The 22,212-nt window shown below is 39.1% G+C and overlaps 1 protein-coding gene across 17 annotated transcripts in view; it reads left to right on the forward strand.

The window, feature by feature from the left end:
- The window catches only part of GDPD4 (glycerophosphodiester phosphodiesterase domain containing 4), a 283,424-nt gene that overhangs the window by 133,715 nt on the left and 127,497 nt on the right, over positions 1 to 22,212 (forward strand). For 12 of the 17 annotated variants that reach the window (XM_082410330.1, XM_082410323.1, XM_082410329.1 and 9 more), the window contains 3 exons: positions 2,233 to 2,315; positions 3,092 to 3,144; positions 19,724 to 22,199. In XM_082410330.1, the coding sequence (XP_082266456.1) occupies positions 2,233 to 2,315; positions 3,092 to 3,144; positions 19,724 to 20,229 (642 nt within the window). In that variant the 3' untranslated portion in view covers positions 20,230 to 22,199. The remainder of the gene's footprint in view (positions 1 to 2,232; positions 2,316 to 3,091; positions 3,145 to 19,723; positions 22,200 to 22,212) is intronic. The other 5 variants (XM_082410317.1, XM_082410318.1, XM_082410321.1 and 2 more) reach the window with 1 other exon arrangement.

The following is a 22,212-nucleotide window of genomic DNA, read 5'->3' on the forward strand; positions in this document are numbered from 1 at the left end:
AAAGAAAATCACATGGTCAAGTCCAGATTCAAGGTGGGGCAGGGAAGAAACAGACTTTACCTTTTGATGGAGAGGAAGAGCAAAGTCACATTGCATATAGACCTGCATTTTGGGAGGAATATTTTGGTCGTTTTTATAAACAATCTACCACATACATACCTCACACATTTTAATTTAAACTATTCATTCACTTTTTGACGTCTTTCCTTTGAGTGTATTTCAGCTGATTGAATTCTGTATTCTCTTGCTTTTGTATACTTCCTAATGAACCATCTATGATTTCTAAGTTTTGTTTCCTTAAAGCACAACAAGAACTTGAGGGACTTCCCTGGTGGTCCAGAGGGTAAGACTCTGCGATCCCAATGCAGGAGGCCTGGCCTCGATCCCTGGTCAGGGAACTAGATCCCGCATACATGCCTCAACTAAGAGTTCACATGTTGCAACTAAGAAGCAACTAAAAGATCCTGCATGCCACAACTAAGAGCCCGCAACTAAGAAATCTGCATGTCACAACTAAGAAGCCCGCATGCCGCAACTAAGAAGTCTACATGCCACAACTAAGGAGTCCGCATGCCGCAGCTAAGAACCCACATGCCACAACTAAGAAGCCCGCATGCCACAGCTAAGAGCCCGCATGCTGTAATTAAGAAGTCTGCATGCCACAACTAAGAAACCCGCATGCTGCAACTAAAAATTCGCGTATGCCACAACCAAAAAGCCTGCATGCTGCAACTAAGTCTGCATGCCACAACTAAGAGGTCTGCATGCTGCAACTAAGAGTCTGTATGCCACAACAAAAAGATACTGCATGCCGAAACTAAAAGATCCTGCATGCCTCAACTAAGACCCAGAGCAGTCAAGATGCATAAATAAATAAATATTTTTAAAAATTAAAAAAAAAAACAAGAACATGAAGTCATTTGGAGAAATGACAGGAAGGAGGAAGCCACCCAATTTTTTATAATCCTCCCCTCATCTCTTAGTGTTTCTCTTATAGCTAAATCAAAAGCAGTTTATTTTGTAATGACCTTTTCTTTCTTCATCAAGTTTTTCAAAGCATCGACTTAGTTTCCTTGAAAATGACATACTTTTTAACTCAGATTTTACAGATTTAAGTAACACTGAATTACACTGCACAATTTTAACAACTGGTACAGCTGTTCTAAGCCATTTGGGTAGTAAGAACAACTGATTCTTGGTGACGGTACAACTCACTTGGTGGGCATCCTGAAGCAGGCCAAAGCACTGGTCAGTCAGGTTCCCAGAGAGGATTAAGAGCCTCAGTTTACTGGAAGTTGGTTAAGAGCTTCTAATGTACATGCCTAGTAGAGCTGTTGTGAGGATTAGCTGTGAAAATACCTTTGAAGTGCTTGGAATGCTTCCTTAACTCCTGTAAATTCTCATTAATGTTAGTTGTTGTTCTCATCATTATCATGATAGTTCATGTTATTATTATTATCATTGTTAATCAGTCCAAGGAAAGACCTTGGGATAGGGTGGAAATGGCATAAGAAAAAATAAAAATGATAACCCCAGTACCATCAAGTAATACTAGAAGGGGGACAATGAAGGTGGAAAGGGATGAGTAAACTAGCGAAATGAAAAACTCATACAAGAGAACCTAGAAGATGGAGCTCTGTGAAATGGGTGATTCAGGCAAGGAGACTGGAGAAGTTGGCATGTTAGTTAAGAATTATAATTTCAACATATTTATCTGAAGCATGATGATTTAGGAGAAGGATTCCTAAATGCTGGTTCACAGACTGGTTACTTGTTCCTGGGAAGCTTGTTAAAAATACAGAAATTCTAATTCCTGAGTCTGTAGTGAGGCCCAGGAACCTGTATTACTAAAAGCTGCTCAGGTAGATTTGGATGCACAGCCAGGTTTGGGAAGCCATGCCATGAAAACATAGAGCACTGGAAGTCAAGAAACTTGGGCTGTAGTCCTGGGTCCAGAATAGACTTGCTCTGGGACTCCCTCAAACACCTATCTTGAGGCTCCAGGGAGAAGTGTGTGAAGTATTTTATCCTTAGTAGAGCCTTTGGCACATGTAAGGGGGTATTGTTAGGATAGCAGCAGGTACTCTCTGTGTTTGAGACCAACCCCATCAATCAAGGTTCCTCTGCCTGGTCTGCCCCCTCTCCGTCCCTGGCAGCCAAGCAAGGGATCTGGCCTACATGATCTAAAATTCCTTCTAGCTGTAAATCCTTTAACTATTTTCTGTTTTGCAGACACCAAGTTACTATAAGTTCATGTGGATTCTCATGGATTGTGTTTCTGCAGTTTTCATTGTTGCCATATTTTATTTCCATTGGTAAGCATATATTTGTAATTTTAAATGATTTTTTTCCCAAAATAAAAATATAAATGGTCCTTATGGAAATTTGAGGAAAAACAGTTACATTTTCCCCATAATTCTATATGACAAATTCTCAGGGAGACAGGGTTTTATCATCTGAACCTCCCATTTCTTCTCATGCTGCTTGCAGCTCCTCACACCCCTTCTACCTCCTCAAAATGAGACCATGTTCTAAGAATAAGGACTCTCACTAAAGCTTAATCAAAGCCTGTTACTACTGTTTTGGTGTGGATCAGTTGGGAGAGGACAGGGGTTGAAGGTTGTTCAGAACAATTGTCTCCACCTTCCCACCTTCCACAAAATTGGACATGCAGAGTGCTGTGTAAAGAGCAAGTTCACACTCTGGAAAGCCTGGATTTTAGTCCTGGCTTTGCCCTTAGTTTCTGGGTGACCCTGGGAAAATCACTGCCCCTTTCCAGACCATAGTCTTTTTATCTGTCCAAGAAAATGACATTTGAGAATTCTTGAGGGAAAATGCTTCAAGATTGCAAGGTTCAGGGTGGGAGAGGGGACATCTGGTAGAAGAATTTTAGCTGGAAGAGACCATGGTTGTTTAGACCTCATCATGCCCATCATTTCCTCATTTGAGTTCTCCTTTAAAGGGGGAAACTACAAACCCTTTGCTTAAGGTAGAATTTGACTGGATAATGTTCTTTTCTGGCCACTGCCTTGAATTATGGCCTATTTTGGAAGAGGTCTATGAGGCTCATGGATAGTCTGCTTCCTTCCAGGTGGAGAGAGAGCCAAAAAGAAAAATTACTCAAGAGCACCGGCATTCACACAGGTAAATCAGAGGCCTAGCCCACTCTCTTCATCCCTACCCGTTGCCTCCAGGATACAGGGCCTGCCTTTAATGTTTTCGACAAGAGTTGAAAGAGTGGGGACCAGTGAGAAGTTGGGACAAAGAGGCTGGGCACATTTCTGGAGGGCCCTTGGCATCAGGATTCTTTGTGGACATTATCCTCTAAACAATGAGACTCCTTGGAAGATTTTGAACACGGGTATTTTTTGTTCACTTGTTGATATATTCATTCGTCACATAGTTATTGAGTACCTACTTTGCGCCAGGCACTGTGAGAGAGACTGAAGTAACTGAAAGCCGTCTATGTAGGGTGACACAAGAGAACAGAGGTTCTGGCCCACAGAGAGCAGTGACGAAGCAGGCAAAGGCATAGCAATTGATACCATTAGGCTAGGCACCTAGGTCCAGGACAGAGAAGGTGCCATGCTTATCAGGGCTGAATGTGCTTTATGTGGCTTCAGTTGTGGGTGATGTATATTGGAAGGTGGAGGGAGAAAACTGTGGAGGGGGAATGCTGGAATAGAGTCTAGGCTCTGCATATAAGCAATCAGGAGATGGCAAATGAATTTCAAACAAGGGAGCTTGGGTAGACTTCTGAGTAAAGGGATGGAATAGCAGAATAACTTATTATTCAGCAGAATAACTCAGAGGCTAAGTGAGATAGGTCCAGTAAGGGAATGGAAACTAGAGTTTATTATTCAGGTGGTTGTGGGTATAATCACACAGTGAGTTACTGGTTTGGGAAGCCAGTGCAATGTCAAAGGGAAAACCAGTTAGGAAGCAGAGGACTGTGCAGTACAAGATACAGTTTCCTCCCATAGCTCTTGGAGCCTTAAGTAAAGTTGATACAGTCACAAAATCATGAATTAATTTAATTTCTTGTGGACAGTGGTGAAGATCATGAGATGCCATGTACCAGCTGGCAGAGGGCTAAACTCATACATTACTTAGAGTTGCAGTGATGGATCCAAAGGGACCATGAAAAAATAAGTTCAGAAATTTGAATAAATTAAATGAAAGAAAATGGACTTTCATTCTGTGAAACTGAAGGTTTAAACCAAGCTCACTGAAATCTCTTAAGGGACAGAGAGATCTCAAATAACGCTGAGTTACATGGATTTTTAGATCACTCTGCTGGCTGTTAGAAAGTCTGAAGGCTATGTTCCAGCTCCCTTATGATTTTTAGTAGTTTTATTAGTAAACTAGGGCTGCCATAACAAAATACCATGGACTGGGTGGCTAAAACACAGAAATTGATTTTCGCACAGTTCTGGAGGCTAGAGGTGCAAGATCATTGTGTCAGCACGTTTGGTTTCTACTGAGGCCTCTCTCCTTGGCTAGCAGATAGCCACTTTCTTCTGTGTCCTGACACAGCCTTTTTTCTGTGCACACACCTCTACCCACCCCGGCCCCGTGTCTCTCTGTGTGTCCAAATTTTCTCTACTCTAGTCAGACTGGATCAGGGCCAACCCCAATGGCCTCGTTTTAATCACCTCTTTAAAGGCCCAGTTTCCATATACAGTCAGATTTTGAGGTACTGGAGGTTATGGCCTCAACATATGAATGTGGGACACACAATTTAGCCCATAACAGTAATCCAGTGAAGAAATGAAAAGAATATGGGAATGTTGAGGAAAGCATGAACGGGAGAGAAATTTTAAAGGAAAGCTCAAAGAGCTGTTTAAATTGGGATAAAAGACAAGGCTATAATGCCTTAGAAAAGTACTGAGTTAACTTGACCCCAACTTCAAACTGTGTTGAATGATGATAAGAGAGTAAGGTAAGTAGGAAATAAATTAAGAATTTTTCCTGTTTTTACGATTTTTTAGTTGCCCAGTTAGAGAAACCAATTTTGCCTGAACTAAGTAAATGCATGAAAAGGCTGTTTGAGTACCTCCAAGAGATACCTAGAAGGGGTGGGCCAAGTTTGGAATCAGGCAAGGAACAAGGAAGACTGGAAAGAAGCCAAAACCACCATCCAGATCCATTCAGTTTGGGGAGAATAGAGCCTTGAACACTAAGCATAGTGTCACATCTTGCACCATGACCATCTCCAAGATGGGCATGTACTGCTGCACCTACTGCTGCCGCTGGAATGCTTTATCACCTCTCTAGCTTTAGGATATATTTTTCAGACCTTTAAAGAAGTTGATCCTTTGTCTTCTGTCTCATATAGTTTCTTATGAAAAGTCTTCCAAAAAGATCTTCCATTTTTTAAAAAAATCATTGTTCCTTTACTTGTAATATGTCCTTTTTCTCTGGCTGCTTTTTAAGATTGTTTCTCTTATTACTGGTTTTCAGTAATTTGATTATAGTTTATCTTGTTGTATATGAGTGTGTATATAAGTGAGTGAGTGAGTGTGTTTGTGTGTGTGTGTGTCCATCCTGCTTGGAGTTTTTTGAGCTACTTAGATCAGTCAGAGTATAATTTTTATCAAACTGGATAAATTTTCAGTCTTTCTTTTTCAAATTTTTTTTGCCTCTACCTTCTTTCTGGGATTCCAATTACATAGATGTTAGACAGTTTCATTTTATCCTATAAGTGACTGAAACTCTGTTCATGTTTATTTTTAGCCTATTTAATTTCTTTGCTTCATTTTGGATAGATTCTATTACCGTATGTATTAGTTTTTTATTGCTATAGAAAAAATTACCACAAATTTAGCAGCTCAATGCAACACAAATTTATCATCTCACAGTTTGTGTGGGTCAGGGGTGGAGGCATGGGTTTGTTAGGTCCTCTGCATAGAGTCTCTCCAGGCTAACATTGAGGTGTTGGCCTGGGCAGCAATCTCTTCTGAGACTTAGAGTCTCCAAGATCACTGGTTGTTGGCAGAATTTAGTTCCTCACAGGAGCTGAAATGCCCCTTTTTTTGTGATCACTGTTGACTGGGTTTTGATTTGAGTTTAGAAACCATATCCAGTCCTAGCCATTTGGCCCACTCACAATGTGGCAGGTTTTTCTTCAATGCCAGCAGGAGAATCTCTCTTTATAGTAGATGGATTCAGAGAGAAAAGGACAAAGGAGGCAAAATAACAGACAAAACAAATAGAAGACAAGTTGAAACATGGTCATCATTAATTCAACCATTTAATTAATTACATTAAATATAAATGGATCAAATACTCAAATCAAAAGTAGAGATTGTCAGACTAGATAGAAAAAAGCAAGACCCAACCATATGCTGTCTACAAAAGAAATACTTCAAATACAAAGGTACAAGTAGATTACAAAGTGAAAGGATGGGACAATGATATGCCATGCAAACAATAAGCATAAAAATATTTTCTGAAAAAAGAAACTTCAAAACATGGAACATTACTGGAAACAGAGATAGATTTCATAATGATGAAAAGGTCAGTATATCAGGAAGGCATTATAGTTATAAGTCTGTTTTCAGTTAATATAACTCTGTTTTCAGTTAACTGAACTCTGTGTTCAGTTAATAACAGAGTTTCAAAACATGTTAGACAACAACTGAAAGAGAGATCATAGTTGGAGATTTTAACATTCTTTACTCAGTACTTGAAAGAACAATTAAACACAAAAAATAAAACAAGAAAGAATACAGAAGTCTGAACAACACTTTCAGCCACCTTGACCTAATTGACATATAACATTTTACCCAACAACTGCAGAATACACAATATTTTCAAGTGTACATGGCATATTTCCCCAAATAGACTACATGACAATCTATACAACAGCCTGGGAGAGACAGCTGATTTACCTAATACATAGAAAGAAACAGAGAATTAGGCAAAATGAGGAGAGAGAGGAATATGGTCTAATCAAACGAACAAGACAGAAAGCTCAAAAAAACAACTAAAGGAAACTGAGATAAGCAATCTACCTGATAGACTTTAATGTAATGGTCATAAATATGCTCATCAAACTCAGGAAAGGAAAGGATGAACATAGTGAGAACTTGCACAATGAGATAAAAAATATAAGATAGTACCAAACAGAAGTTATGACTGAATTGAAAAAATACACTAGCGGCTTCAACAGCAGAGTAGATGAGGTGGAAAAACCAATGAGCAAGCTAAAAGATAGAATAGTGGAACTCCCCCAGACAGAGCAGCAAAATGAAGAAGGAATTTTAAAAAGTGAAGATATCATATGGAACCTTTGGGAAAACGTCATGTGGAATAACATTTGCATTATATGGGTCTCAGAAGGAGAAGAGAGAGAGAAAGGGCCAGAAAAATTATTTGAAGAAATAGTGACTAAAAAATTTCCTAATCTGGGGAAGGAAACAGATATCTGGGTCCAGGAATCCCAGAGAGCTCCAAATAAGATGAACCCAAAGAGACACGCATACGACACATTACAATTAAAATGGTAAAAGTTAAGGATAAAGAGGGAATCCTTAAAGCAGCAAGAGAAAAATAACTTGAGGCAATAAAGGAGTCGTGTGACATATTCAAAGGGCTGAAAGGAAAAAAAAATCCCACCAAGAACTCTCTACCCAGCAAGTTTATCATTCAGAAATGAAGGAGAGATTAAGAGTTTCCAAGATAAGCAAAAACTAAAGGAGTTTATCACCACTACACTGATTCTACATGAAATATTAAAGGGACTTCTTTAAACTGAAAAGAAATGGCACTAATTGATAATAAGAAAACATACAAAAATTAAAATCTCACTGGAAAATGTAAATATATAATAAAGATAGGGGATCAATCACTTATAAAGCAAGCATGAAGGTTAAAAGGCAAAAGTAGTAAAAATAACTAAAATTACAATAATTAGTTAAGGAATGCATAAAATAAAAAAGTGTGAAAAGTATCATCAATAGATGAATTTCAGAAGACTGAAATCTTACAGAGTATGTTCTGTGACCACAGCAAAATTAAATTAGAAACAAACATGAATAAGATATCTAGATAAGCCTCTAGATGCTGGAAATTAGTGTATTTCTTAAAACCCCACTGACCAAGGAATAAATCACAAGGGAAGTTGGAAAATATTTCAAACTAAAGGATAATGCATATACAACAACAAAATTTGTGGGGTACAGCTAAAGCAGGACTTAGAGGGACATTTCTAACTTTAAATGTTAGAGGGAAGATTGCTTTAATATTGATTAATTTTCTGCCTTAAGAATCTAGAAAAAGAAAAGTAAATTTTTCTCTAAGTAAAAGGAAGGAAACACTAAAGACAGCAGGAATCAACGAAATAGAAAAGATACAAACATAGAGAAAATGAAAAGTTGGTTCTTGAAAAGATAAATAAAATTGATAAACTTTTAGCGAGAGAGAGAGTTTGATTGCCAATATGATAAATGATGAATGAAAGAGGAAATATCACTCCAGATCCTAGACATAAAAAGGAATATTATGAACATTTTTATGCCATTATATTTGACAACTTGAAGTAGAGAAATTCTTTGAAATACAAAACTTACTAGAATTGAGAGAAGATACATAAATTTGTAATAGCCTACTATCTGTCGGAGTCAAATTTGTATATCAAAAACTTCACCATAAAGAAAAGTCCAGGGCCAAAGAGTTTCACTGGTTGATCAAATATTTAAGAAATAAAAAGGAAGGAAGGAAGGAAAGAAGGAAGGAAGGAAGGAGGGAAGGAAGGAAGGGAGGAGGGAAGGAAGGAAGGAAATCCCATACCAACTCAGAAAAAGAAGAGGAAGGAACACTTCCCAGCTGATTCTTTGAGGTCAGCAATACACTCATATAAAACCTGACAAAGATGTTACAAGTACTAAGTATACAGATCAATATCATTCATGAACTTAGACAAAAATCCTGAACAAAATATTAGCAAATTGAATCTATCAGTATATAAAAAGGATAATGCATCTTGAGTAAGTGGGGTTTATCCCAACAGTGCAAGATGAATATGTCATTTGAAATTAATCATTATAATCCACCATATTAACAAAATAAAGTAGAAAAAGCATATTTGACAAGAATCAACACCCATTTATGATCAAAGCTCTGGGCAAACTAGGAACAGAATGAGACTTCCTCAATCTGATGGAAAATATTTACAGAAAATCTATAGCCAATATCATTTTAATGGTGAAACAATGAATATTTTCCCTCTAAGATCAGAAATAAAACAAGGGGAGCCTGATCAAGATGGTGGAATAGGAAGATGGGGAGCTCACCTCCTCCCACAAATACATCAAAAATACATTTACATGTGGAACAGTTCTCCCAGAATACTTGCTGAATGCTGGCAGAAGATCTCATAAAACCAAAATTGCAAAAAAGATCACCACATAACTGGGTAGGAGGAAAGAAAAAAAAATGGAATTGGGGTGGGGCCTGTGCCCTGGGAGGGAGCTGTGAAAGAGGAAAGGTTCCCTCACACTGGGAAGTGCTTTCACTGGTGGGGATGTCAGGTAGAACAGAAAGAGAGCTCCAGAGGCTTGGAGGAGAGTGCAGCAGCCAGTTTGCAGCAGGCAGAACAGAGAAAGACCAGCACAGTGCCTCCCTGCACTCCCTAGCCTGAGACACATGTCTGCTGGTGTGTGTGGGGTGCTGGGTGCTGAAGCTTGGGATTCAGAGGACAGACCCAGAGAGAAGATGGATTGGCTGCATGGAGACAGCCTGAAGGGGCTGGAGTGTGGTCCAAGCTGCAACTGGGGGTGTGTGCAGGAAGGAGCCCAGGTCCACCATTGAAGCCCCATTGTTAACACGCATGCGCGAAGGGAAGGGTGAGGCTCACCATAGCAGCCTCATTCTCAGCGTGCTCACAGCAGGCAGGGCTCTGCCACTGAAGCCCCACTGTTAATGTGCACGAAGAGTGGGATGGGCCCCGCCATAGCAGCTTTACTCAACATGCTCACAGCAGGAGTGGCTCCATCTCTATGAGCTCTGGGAGCATGCAAGCGCTGGCGGGTTGCCCATAAGTGGCGGTGGGGTTGAAATTCCAGCTGATCCCCAGAGGCTGAGCGACTTCAGAAGCAGGACTGAAATCTGAGTGTGCAGTGGTTGTGCAACCCAGGGACTTATGCGACACACGTAGCTATGTAAACTCAGTTTGTCTGGGATATCCAAGCAGATTACTTGTGTTCCTGTGGCTGGAGCGGGTCCGGCTATAGTGGCTGCAGGCTTTGCCGTGCAAGCACACTGAGGCGGGGCCAAGGTTTGGACTGACTCAGTAGCTCCAATGGTGGGACCAGGTGCGTGACTATGGCAGTCTCCGTGCCTGACTTCAGTGGTTCTGTGCCAACAGATCTGCGCTAGAGGCTTTGTGAGTACAGTGCCTGAGGGACACCTGGGCTGATCGCCTGAATTCCCATGGTTGAGTCCGGGCTGAGGGCAGTGCCCAAAACAGTGTATGGGTGACAGGTGACACCACAGAGTGCACTTCCCAGTACAGTAAGTCCCCTACATACGAATGAGTTCTGTTCCGAGAGTGCGTTCGTTAAGTCCAATTTGTTCATAAGTCCGACAAAGTTAGCCTAGGAAACCAACTAACACAGTCGGCTATATAGCACTATACTGTAATAGGTTTATAATAACTTTTCACACAAATAATACATAAAAAACAAACAAGGGCTTCCCTGGTGGCGCAGTGGTTAAGAATCCGCCTGCCAATGCAGGGACACAGGTTCGAGCCCTGGTCTGGGAAGATCCCACATGCCGTGGAGCAACTAAGCCCCAGCACCACAACTACTGAGCTTGCACTCTAGAGCCCGCGAGCCACAACTACTGAAGCCTCCGTGCCTAGAGGCTGTGCTCTGAAAAAAAGAGAAGCCACCACAATGAGAAACCCGCGCACTGCAAGGAAGAGTAGCCCCTGCTTGCTGCAACTAGAGAAAGCCCATGCACAGCAACGAAGACCCAACACAGCCAAAAATAAAATAAATAAAATAAATAAATTTATCAAAAAAAAAGCCTTTCTAACCTTTACCAAAAAAAACCCACAAAAATAAACATTTTTAATCTTACAGTGCAGTACCTTGAAACGTACAGTAGTACAGTACAACAGCTGGCATGCAGGGGCTGGCATCACATGAACAGGCAAGAAGAGTTACTGACTGGAAGAGGGAGAGGAGGTGGGAGATGGTAGAGCTGAAGGATCATCAGCAATAGGAGATGGAGGGCAAGCTGCAATTTCACTGATGCCTGACGTTGATGGCACAGGTTCTAGTTCATTGCTGGATTCAATTCTATCTACCCTCGTGAAAAAATGATCCAGTGATGTCTGGGTAGTAGCTGTTTTTTTCTTGTCATAGATGACACGGTAGCACTGGATTGCATTCTGAACGGCTGCTGCAACCTTTGAGTACTGTTCTACATTCTGGTCCTGTGCCTCAAAAACTAACAGTGCCTCCTCAAATAAAGAAAATCCCTTTGCCATTTCCTGCGTCATGAATCTCTGGTTCTTCAGTTACTTCTTCTTCCTCTTGTCTGTCTTCATCCTTTCTCTGGGCCCCCAATTCTGTCAGGTCTTCATTAGTAAGCTCCTCATGTTACACAGCAAGGAGTTCAGTGAAGTTGTCCTCTTGCAGATCTAGCTCCAGCTTCTTGCTGAGGGTCACTAAGTTGCTGAAGACCTCTTTGAACTCCTCATCCACATTCTCAAATCCATGAAAATTGTGAACAAACTGCAGGCAAAGGTTCTTCCATACCCCATTCATGGTGATGGCCATAACCTCACGCCAAGCAAAGTCAATGTTTTTTGTGGGCTTGTAGATGTTATAGTCCTTTCAAAATTGTCACAAGGTTGTTCCTGATTTGTCACTCACTTTTACTGCCTGACAAAATGTGTGACATAAATAATATTTCTTGAAAATCGCTGTAACTCCCTGGTCCGTAGGTTGGAAGAGCAACGTAGTATTTGGTGGCAGAAGCACTACTTTGGGATGAAAGTTGTCCGTGAATGGGGGGTGGCCTGGAGCACTGTCCAGCAGCAAAAGAATGTTGACGTCCTTCTCCAAGCAATATTTCTCTACCTCTGGGATAAAGTGGTGGAAAATCCAGTCCTGGAAAATGGTCTATGTAACCCAGGCTTTGGGGTTACTCTTCCACACAATAGGAAGAGAGCCCTTGGCTATGTTTAAAGGGCTCTTGAGTTCTCTGAATGATAAACTAAGAGGGGCTTCAGCTTCATACTGCTGGAAGTATTGCTACCCAACAACAGAGTTAGCCTGTCCTTTGCTGCTTTATAGCCTGGCATCAACTTTTCCTCCTTACTGATGTAACTTCAGTCTGGCATCCTCTTCCAGTACAGTCCTGTCTCATCTACATTAAAAACCTGCTCGGGTAAATACATGCCTTCATCAATAATTTCTCAAAGCATTTCAGGAAATTCCCAGGCAGCTACTGTATCTGCATTCACTGCCTTGCCACTTACTTTTACATTGTGAAGTTTGGCTCTAGCCTTGAACCAATGAAACCAGCCATGGCTGGCACCCTCTGATTCTTCGCCATGTTTCTTCTTCAAGTCTTCATAAAAGGCTTTTAGCTTTCTCTTGAATCAACATTAAGCTGAGGGGGACTCGACACTAATGCTGATCCTGCATTCACACACTGAGAAGTTTCTCCATCTCCTCCATTTTTTCCACTCTTCTTTGATATTATTGATGACATTATTGGCACAGAAGACTTCACATGTTCCGTGATCTTGTCCTTGTTCTTTGGAATCATGCTGATGGTTGAATGATTCATGTTATAAGAACAAGGACGTCTACCATCTTTTCGCCTCACTCCACTCTCTCAATTATTTTCACTTTTGTTTCCATCGTTATCACTTGGCACTTCTTAGCAGTATAAGCTACATCACTGCTGCATTTACACTTGCTTCTGGACATCCTGGGCTTGAAATAAAGATACTGTACTACTATACTGTATACAGTACTGTACAGTAAAGTACACAAAAGCACAACAACTTGTAGAGGATGCACGAACATGACAATGTACACCAGATGCGTGAACTAACTTATGTGATTGGACATGAAAATGCATGTTTGCATCTTTGAAAGTTTGCAACTTGAAGGTTTGTATGTAGGGGACTTAATATACACAGCTCCTGCGGAGGAATATTCAGTGGATCCTCTCCCAGCAGGAGCACTGCAGCCCCACCTACCTCATGCTGCAGTTCAGAAACGGATATGAGGGTGTCTTCTCCAACAACTGGGGAGTAGACCCTGTGCCCAACAGGGCTGTGACAACTAAAGAGCAAAGAAGAGGCCCTGCTCAACATCCCTTGCAGGCTCTTGTCACCCCAACAATAATCACACTCTCTATTAAGGGGATAACAGCCAGCAAACACTGAGGAAAGATGAGGCAGGCGTCCATACTGAAAACAGCCCTCACACCAAAAATATTAGACACATGGAGGCAACAAAGGGACACTCCCACATAAAAACAGCCATTTAAAACCACAGTAGATAACTGTTTCTCCGAAACTCATAGGGTCAGAAAAATATGAGTAAAATGAAGAAGCAGAGGAACCACTCGCAATTAAACAATCAAGAAAATTCGCCTGAAAGGACAAACAATGAAATAGATATCTCCAGTTTACCAGATCCCAAGTTCAAAAAGGAAGTAATAAAAATACTGAAGGAATTAAGAAGGCCTATTGATAGAAATGCAGATTACTGTAAAAAGTAACTGTAAAAAGGAAGCAGTTAAAATTAGAAAACTCATTTACCAAGACAAAAGCTGAGCAAAAGGCAATAAATAGCAAACTAAATAATGCAGAAGCATGAATAAATGATCTGGAAGATAGAACAATGGAAATCACCCTATCGGAACAGCAGACAAGAGACAAATGAAAAAAAAAAGAAAGCAATATATGAGGTGTATGGGGTAATGTAAAAGGTGCCAATCTACACGTAATAGGAATCCCAAAAGGAGAAGAAAGAGAAAGGGGAATCAAAAATGTATTTGAAGAAATTATGGCTGAAGACGTCCCAAACCTAAAGAAGGAAACACATATCCAGGTACAGGAAGCACGGAACGTCCCAAACAAGATGAACTCAAACAGACCTACACCAAGACATATTATTATTAAAATTGCAAAAGTTGGGCTTCCCTGGTGGCGCAGTGGTTGAGAGTCTGCCTGCCGATGCAGGGGACACGGGTTCGAGACCTGGTCCGGGAAGATCCCACATGCCACGGAGCAACTAAGCCTGTGCGCCACAACTACTGAGCCTGCACGTCTGGAGCCTGCTCCGCAACGAGAGGCCACGACAGTGAGAGGCCCGCGCACCACGATGAAGAGTGGCCCCCGCTCGCCACAACTGGAGAAAGCCCTCGCACAGAAACGAAGAACCAATGCAGCCAAAAATAAATAAATAAATAAATTTATTTAAAAAAATTTTGCAAAAGTTAAAGAGAAGATTCTAAAGGCAGCAAGAGAAAAACAAAGAGTTAATTACAAGGGAGCTCCCCACAAGGCTATCAGCTGATTTCTGTATAGAAACACTGCAGACCAAGAAGAGAGTGGCAAGATATATTCGAAGTCCTGAAAGGGAAAAACCTGCAACCTAGGATACTCTACCCAGCAAGATTATCATTTAGAATAGAAAGAGAGAAAGAATTTCTCAGACAAGCAAAAACTAAAAGAATACAGCAATACTAAACTTATTCTAAAAGAAATATTGAAAGGTTTTCTCTAAATAGAAAAGAAGCAAGAATCTACGTGAAAGAGAAAATCACATTTGGAAAGTAAATCACTTAAGCCAGTACACAGGTTAAAAAAAAATTTCGGGAAAGTGATGATAACTACAATGAACAGCAAAAGAATAAAAAGATGTAAAAGAGGACATCAAAATCATTAAAAGTGGGAGAGGAGAGTACAAAAATGTAGATTTTTAAAAACTATGTTTCAGCCTATGTGACTACCAGTTTAAAGCAAGTAGATATATTAATGGGTTAACATACTTGAAAAACAGTGTAACTACAAATAAAAAGTATACAATAGATTCATAAAAACCAAAAAGAAGAGAACATAAGCATAATACAAAGAAAACCACCAAACCACAAAAGGAAAAACAAAAGAAAGAAATGAACAGAGAAAAAATACAAAATCAACTGGAAAGCAAGATTTAAAATGGAAATAAATACATATCTATCAAAAATTAGCTTAAATGTCAATGGACTAAATGCTCCAATCAATAGACAAAGGGTGGCAGATTGGATAAAAACAAGAGCATGTAATATGCTGCCTACAAGAGACCTACTTTAGGGTGAAGGACACATATGGATTGAAAGTGAGGGGATGGAAAAAGATGTTTCATGCAAACAGAAGTGATAAGAAAGTGGGGGTAGCAATACTCATATCAGACAAAATAGACTTTAAAACAAAGACCATAAAGAAAGATAATGAAGGACACTATAATAATAAAAGGATCAATACATTAAGAGTATATTAAACTCATTAATATATATACACCTAATATAGGAGCACCAAAATACACAAAACAAATACTAACAGACATAAAGGGAGAAATTGATGAGAATAAAATAATAGTAGAAGACTTTAACACCCCACTCACATCAATGGACAGATCTTCCAGACAGAAAATCAGTAAGCAACAGAGATCTTAAATGATACAATAGAAAAGTTAAACAATTGATATTTTCAGGACATTACATCCAAAAAAACCAGAATACACATTCTTTTCGAGTGCACATGGAACATTCTCTAGGATTGACAACATACTAGGGCAAAAAACAAGCCTCAACGAATTTAAGAGGATAAAAATTATTTCAAGCATCTTTTCTGACCACGATGGCATGAAAATAGAAATCAACCACAGAAAAAGAAATGAGAAAAAACAATTACATGGAGACTAAACAACATGCTACTGAAAAACCAATGGGTCAACAATGAAATCAAAGAAGAATTTTTAAAATACCTTGAGGCAAATGACAATGAAAACACAACCATTCAAAATCTGTGGGATGCAGCAAAAGCAGTTCTTAGAGGTAAATTCATAGCAATACAGGCCTTCTTCAAAAAACAAGAAAAAATCTCAAACAATCTTATCTACCACCTAAAAGAATTAGAAAAAGAAGAAATAAAACCTAAAGTCAGCATAAGGAAGGAAATAATAAAGATCAGAGAGGAAATGAATAAAATAGAGATTAAAAAATAATAGAAAAAAATCAATAAAGTCAACAGCTGGGTTTTTATGAAAGGGTAAACAAAATCGACAGACCTCTAGCCAGACTCACCAAGAAGAAAAGAGAGAGGCCCCAAATAAACAAAATAAAAAATGAAAGGAGCAATAACAACCAATACAGCAGACATACAAAAAATAAAATAAAATAAGAGAATACTATGAACAATTACATGCCAAAAATTGGACAACCTACAAGAAATGGACAAGTTTCTAGAAACAGACAACTCACCAAACTGAATCAACATGACATACACAGTTTGAACAGACTGATCACTAGAAGTGAAATAGAATCTGTAATTTGAAAAACTCCCTGCAAACAAAAGCCCAGGACCCGATGGCTTCACTGGGGAATTCTAACAAACTTACAAAGAAAAACTTATATCAGTCCTTCTCAAACTCTTCCAAAAGGGAACACTCCCAAAGTCATTCTATGAAGCCACCATCACCCTGACACCAAAACCAGATAAAGACACTACCAAAAAAGAAAATTACAGGCCAATATCTTTGATGGATATAGATGCAAAAATTCTCAAGAAAATATTAGCAAACCAAATCCAACAGCACATAGAAAAGATCATACACAACGACCAAGTTGCATTCATCCCATGGTCACAAGTATGGTTCAACTTAATGCAAATCAATTAATGTGATACAGCACATCAACAAAAGAAAAGTAAAAAAACACATGATCATCTCAATAGATGCAGAAAAAGCATTTGACAAAATTCAACATCCATTCATGATTAAAAAACTTACCAATGTGGGTATAGAGGAAATATATATCAACATAATAAAAGCCATTTATGACAAATCCACAGCCAACACAATACTCAATGGTGGAAAGCTGAAAGCCTTCCCACTAAAATCTAGAACAAGACAAGGATGCCCACTCTCACCACTTCCATTCAACATAGTATTGCAAATCCTAGCCACAGCAATCAGATAAGAAAAAGAAAAATAGGTTTCCAAATTGGAAGAGAAGAGGTAAAATGGTCATTATATGCAGATGACATGATACTATATATAGAAAACCCTAAAGACCACACAAAAACTACTAGAACTGATAAACGAATTCAGCAAGGTAGCAGGATACAGGATTTACATACAGTAATCTGTTGGATTTCTTTATACTAACAATGAAATATGAGAAAGGGAAAGTAAAAAACCAATTTCTTTTAAAATTGCATTAAAAAAAAAAAAGCTTAGGAATAAACCTGACCAAGGAGGCAAAAGGCTTATATGCTGACAACTATAAAACATTAATAAAGGAAATTAAAGAGGATTCAAAGAAATGGAAAGATTTTCCCATGATCTTGGAGTGGAAGAATTAGTATTGTTAAAATGGCCATACTACCCAAAGCAGTCTACAGATTTAATGTGATCTCTATCAAATTACCCATGACATTTTTCACAGAACTAGAACAAATAATCCTAAAATTTATATGGAACTATAAAAGACCCAGAATCATCACAGCAATCCTGAGGAAAAAGAACTAAGTCAGAGGCATAACCCTCCCAGACTTCAGACAATACTACAAAGTTACAGTAATCGAAACAGCATGGTATTGGCATAAAAACAGACATATGGATCAATGGAACAGAGTAGAGAGCCCAGAAATAAACCCACACAACTGTGATCAATTACTCTTTGACAAAGGAAGCAACAGTATACAATGGAGAAAAGATAGTCTCTTCAGCAAGCGGTGTTGGGAAAGCTGGACAGCCACATGTAAATCAATGAAGTTAGAACACACCCTCTCACCGTATGCAAAAATAAACTCAAAATGGCTTAAAGACTTAAATGTAAGACATGACACCATAAAACTCTAGAAGAGAACATAGGCAAAACATTCTCTGACATAAATCATACCAGTATTTTGTTAGGTTAGTCTCCCAAGGCAAAGAAATAAAAGCAAAAATAAACAAATGGGACCTAATCAAACTTATAAGCTTTTGCCTAGCAAAGGAAACCATAAACAAAACGAAAAGACACCCTACAGGCTGGGAGAAAATATTTGCAAAATATGCAACCAACAAGGGCTTAATTTTCAAAATATACAAACAGTGCATACAACTCAATAACAAAAAAATGAACAACCCAATGAAAAAATGGGCAGAAGACCTAAATAGACATTTCTCCAAAGAAGACATGCAGATGGCCAGTAGACACATGAAAAGATGCTCAGCATCACTTATTATTAGAGAAATGCAAATCAAAACTACAACAGGGTACCACCTCACACTGATCAGAATGGCCATCATTAAAAAGTCTACAAATAACAAATGCTGGAGAGGGTGTTGAGAGAAGGGAACCCTCTTGCACTACTGCTGGGAATGTAAATTGATACAGCCACTATGGAGAATAATATGGAGTTTCCTTAAAAAACTAAAGATAGAATTACCATGTGACCCAGCAATCCCACTACTGGGCATATATCTGGACAAAATTCTAAATTGAAAAGATACATGCACCCCAATGTTTATAGCAGCACAATTTACAATAGCCAAGACATGGGAGCAATTTAAATGTCCACTGACAGACGAATGGATAAACATATGAGATATATATATATATATATATATATATATATATATATATATGTATATGATGTGATATACAATGGAATACTACTCAACCATTAAAAAGAATGAAATAATGCCATTTGCAGCAACATGGTTGGACCTAGAGATTATCATACTAAGTCAGAAATGATATCATTTATATATGGAATCTAAAATATGAAACAAATGAGCATATTTATGAAACAGAAACAGACTCACAGACATAGAAAACAAAATTATGGTTACCAAAGGGGAAAAGGAGGGGACGGGGGAAGGATACATTAGTAGTTTGGGATACAAACTACATATATATAAAATAGATAAACAACAAGGGCCTACTGTATAGCACAGGGAAATATATTCAATATCCTTTAATAAACCATCATGGAAAAGAATATGAAAAGAATATATATAACTGAATCTCTTTGCTGTACACCAGAAACTAACACAACTTTGTAAATCAACTATATTTCAATCTAAAAAGTAGTAAAACAAGGATATCTGCTCTCACCACTTCTATCTGACCTTGTGTTGGAGATCCTAGCCAGTTCAGTAAGATAAGCAATAGGCATAAAGGAAGAAATAAAACTCCTGATTTGAGTTTATGATTATTTACATTAAAAATTCTAAAGAGTCAAACAAAAAACCTACTAGAACTAAAAAGTGAGTTGAGAAGTGTCTCTCTTAAACTCCAGCACCTTGATGAATTGAGGACCATAGGAAAGTCTGCCCAAAGCCTGGGTAGGGAGAGAACTAGGGGGAATGAACCTGAGATGGTAAGTGAGAGGCTGACATTTTAAAGATGACTACAGTTTTACCACGTGACTGGCAAAGATTGGAGAAGTGACATCTGAGGAATCTGTGTTTTTGTCTTTTCTATCCCACAGAATCTCAGAGTATAAGCCTCCGAACTGGAAAAAGTGAGAATCAAGAACCTTCACATATATCCATAGATCCTCCCGCCCGAGTTATGGAAATCCCTTGGATTCAAGCAACCCTCTACCCAACTTTAACCAAGAGTGTAAGGAAACACCCAGACCCTAGCTGTTTTTCAGTAGTCCCCATGAAGAAAGCCAGCAAACCAGAGCAAGTCAGCAAAACCATCAAGACACCAATGCCTGGCAAGGATGACGTTAGACAACTGGTGCCCACCATGAAGGCCTTTGAACCCACCCAAGCACCCATCTGGGAGTCGACCAGAGAGACCCCCTTGCAAACTTCATTGTCTGCCATAGAGGCAGATGAAACAATTTCCTGTGTAGACATCCCTCATCCTGAAAAACAAATTGAAAAGCCCCCCAGTATTGAATCTTCAGAAGAATCCTCTTTTATGTTTTCCACCACATCCAGCCTGTCCTTCTCCTCCTTAAGGCTGTCTTCAAAGAAGGATTAGCCACAACTTGCCCACTTCTTCTTCTTCCTCTCTGCGCCTGAGGGTAGTGATGGTGTGGAGCAGTCAAGAAAGGAGTGCAGAAGAGCCACTAAGGCTCTCAGGAAAACCATTCTGGTCTAGTCTTTCTATAAAGAGTGCATCTCAAGGGGAGAGGCAAGGGAAAAATAGTTGTAGTCTTGGAGCTGGAGCTGGTTGTTCTCTGAGTGTTAACAGGTTTTATCTCATCTGTGGTGAACATCAGCATGTAAATAAAGGCAACCTCTCAGGAACTCAGAAGGTAAATGGTGTATTCTTTGGACCCCTCTGTGGTCATTCAGGGTGACAAAGACTAGGGGATGAGTGCCAAAGTGATGCCATCCTGAGTCAGAGAATGAGAGGTGGCATGGGCTTGAGTTGGCAGCAAAGATCTCATCCCACACACAAATTGTTATCCAGCATGAAGTGGGGATAACATTTGTTGTTGGCTGATTCCCCAGTGGGGTGATGGGCATAATCCCATGCCCACTCAGTGATTCTAGCCTTGAGTAAAAATCAGAGCCACAAGTGTCTAGAGCTTTATCAACCTGGAGTATCTGAAAGAAGAAATGCCTGGGATATACCAAGTGCAAGAAGTGGCGCAATGGGATAAAAATGGGCTATTTTAAAATATGTTATTAGTCAAACCTCGGCATAAGCTCTAGAACCTTGTCTTCCTGACTGACACTAAGAATAGGATATTGCCACTCCTTCAGATAAGATTTAATCTAGTATACATAATCTAGTCAAGATTATCACATCAAGATTATCAGGTTATTATCAAGTCAAGTTAAATCTAACTATTTATACATATAAAGAACTAAATAATTATTTAAGTTAAGAAAGCTTAAGACCTATTACCAGACAGAAAATCATTAATTGCCAAATGAACTCATTCAGACAGTGATAGTTCTTGGAATCCAGAAAAAAAGTGACATGTTTTGGGATTGGAAGAAGCCTGGGAAGAATTAGAACTGGAACTTGAAGATTGGGTAGGATTTGGAAAAGGAGAGGAACAGAGAGTTCATGTTAAGTAGGATAGACAACATTAGTCAAACAAAACTTTAATAGCAATCTTTTTTTGTTTTTTTAAAACTTGTGATATATATATATATAACAAAATTTATCTTTATTACTACTTTTAAGTATATGATTCAGTGGCATTAAGTACATTCACATTGTTGTGCTGTGCAACCACCAGTGGAATTTTTTTCTTTCAGCTTTCTTTTGCTTTCCATTTGCATGGGATATCTTTTTCCATTCCTTCACTTTCAGTCTGTCTATGTCCTTAAAGTTGAAGTGAGTCTCTTGCAGGCAGCATATAGTTGGGTCTTGTTTTTTATTCATTCAGCCACTGTATGTCTTTTGATTAGAGAATTTAGTCCAGTTACATTTAAAGCAATTATCAATAGGTATGGGCTTTTATCATTTTATTAGTTGTTTTCTGGATGTTCTGTAATTCTTTGGTCCTTTCTTCTTCTGTCTTTGTCTTTGGATTTGATGATTTTCTGTAGTGGCATGCTTAGATTCCTATCTCTTTATCTTTTGTGTACCTAGTATAGGTTTTTGCTTTGTGGTTGCCACGAGGTTTACGTAAAACATATTTATAACAGTGTATTTTAAGTTGGTAATAACAAATTTGAACACATACTAAAGCTCTGCATCTTTACTCTCCCACCAATGATCTATGTTTTTGATGTCACAATTTAACCTCTTGTGTATCTGAAACCGTGCACCTCAGATTGGGACTTGAACCCATGTGGCCAGGACTCACACCTGGCCAAAACCCACAGTCTTTTAACTGAAATCACACCCCTGGTTTCAGGACTTAATGAAGCTCAGGTTCTTGAGGTCTCATTGCAGAAGAGTTCAGTGAGAGACAAAGTGATAGGTAAGAAGTGGATTTATTTATAGAGAAACCCACTCCACAGACAGAGTGTGGGCCATCTCAAAAGGTGAGAGCAGCCC

This window comes from Balaenoptera physalus, assembly GCF_965194825.1.
Source record: "Balaenoptera physalus genome assembly, chromosome: 10".
Lineage (NCBI taxonomy): Eukaryota > Metazoa > Chordata > Mammalia > Artiodactyla > Balaenopteridae > Balaenoptera > Balaenoptera physalus.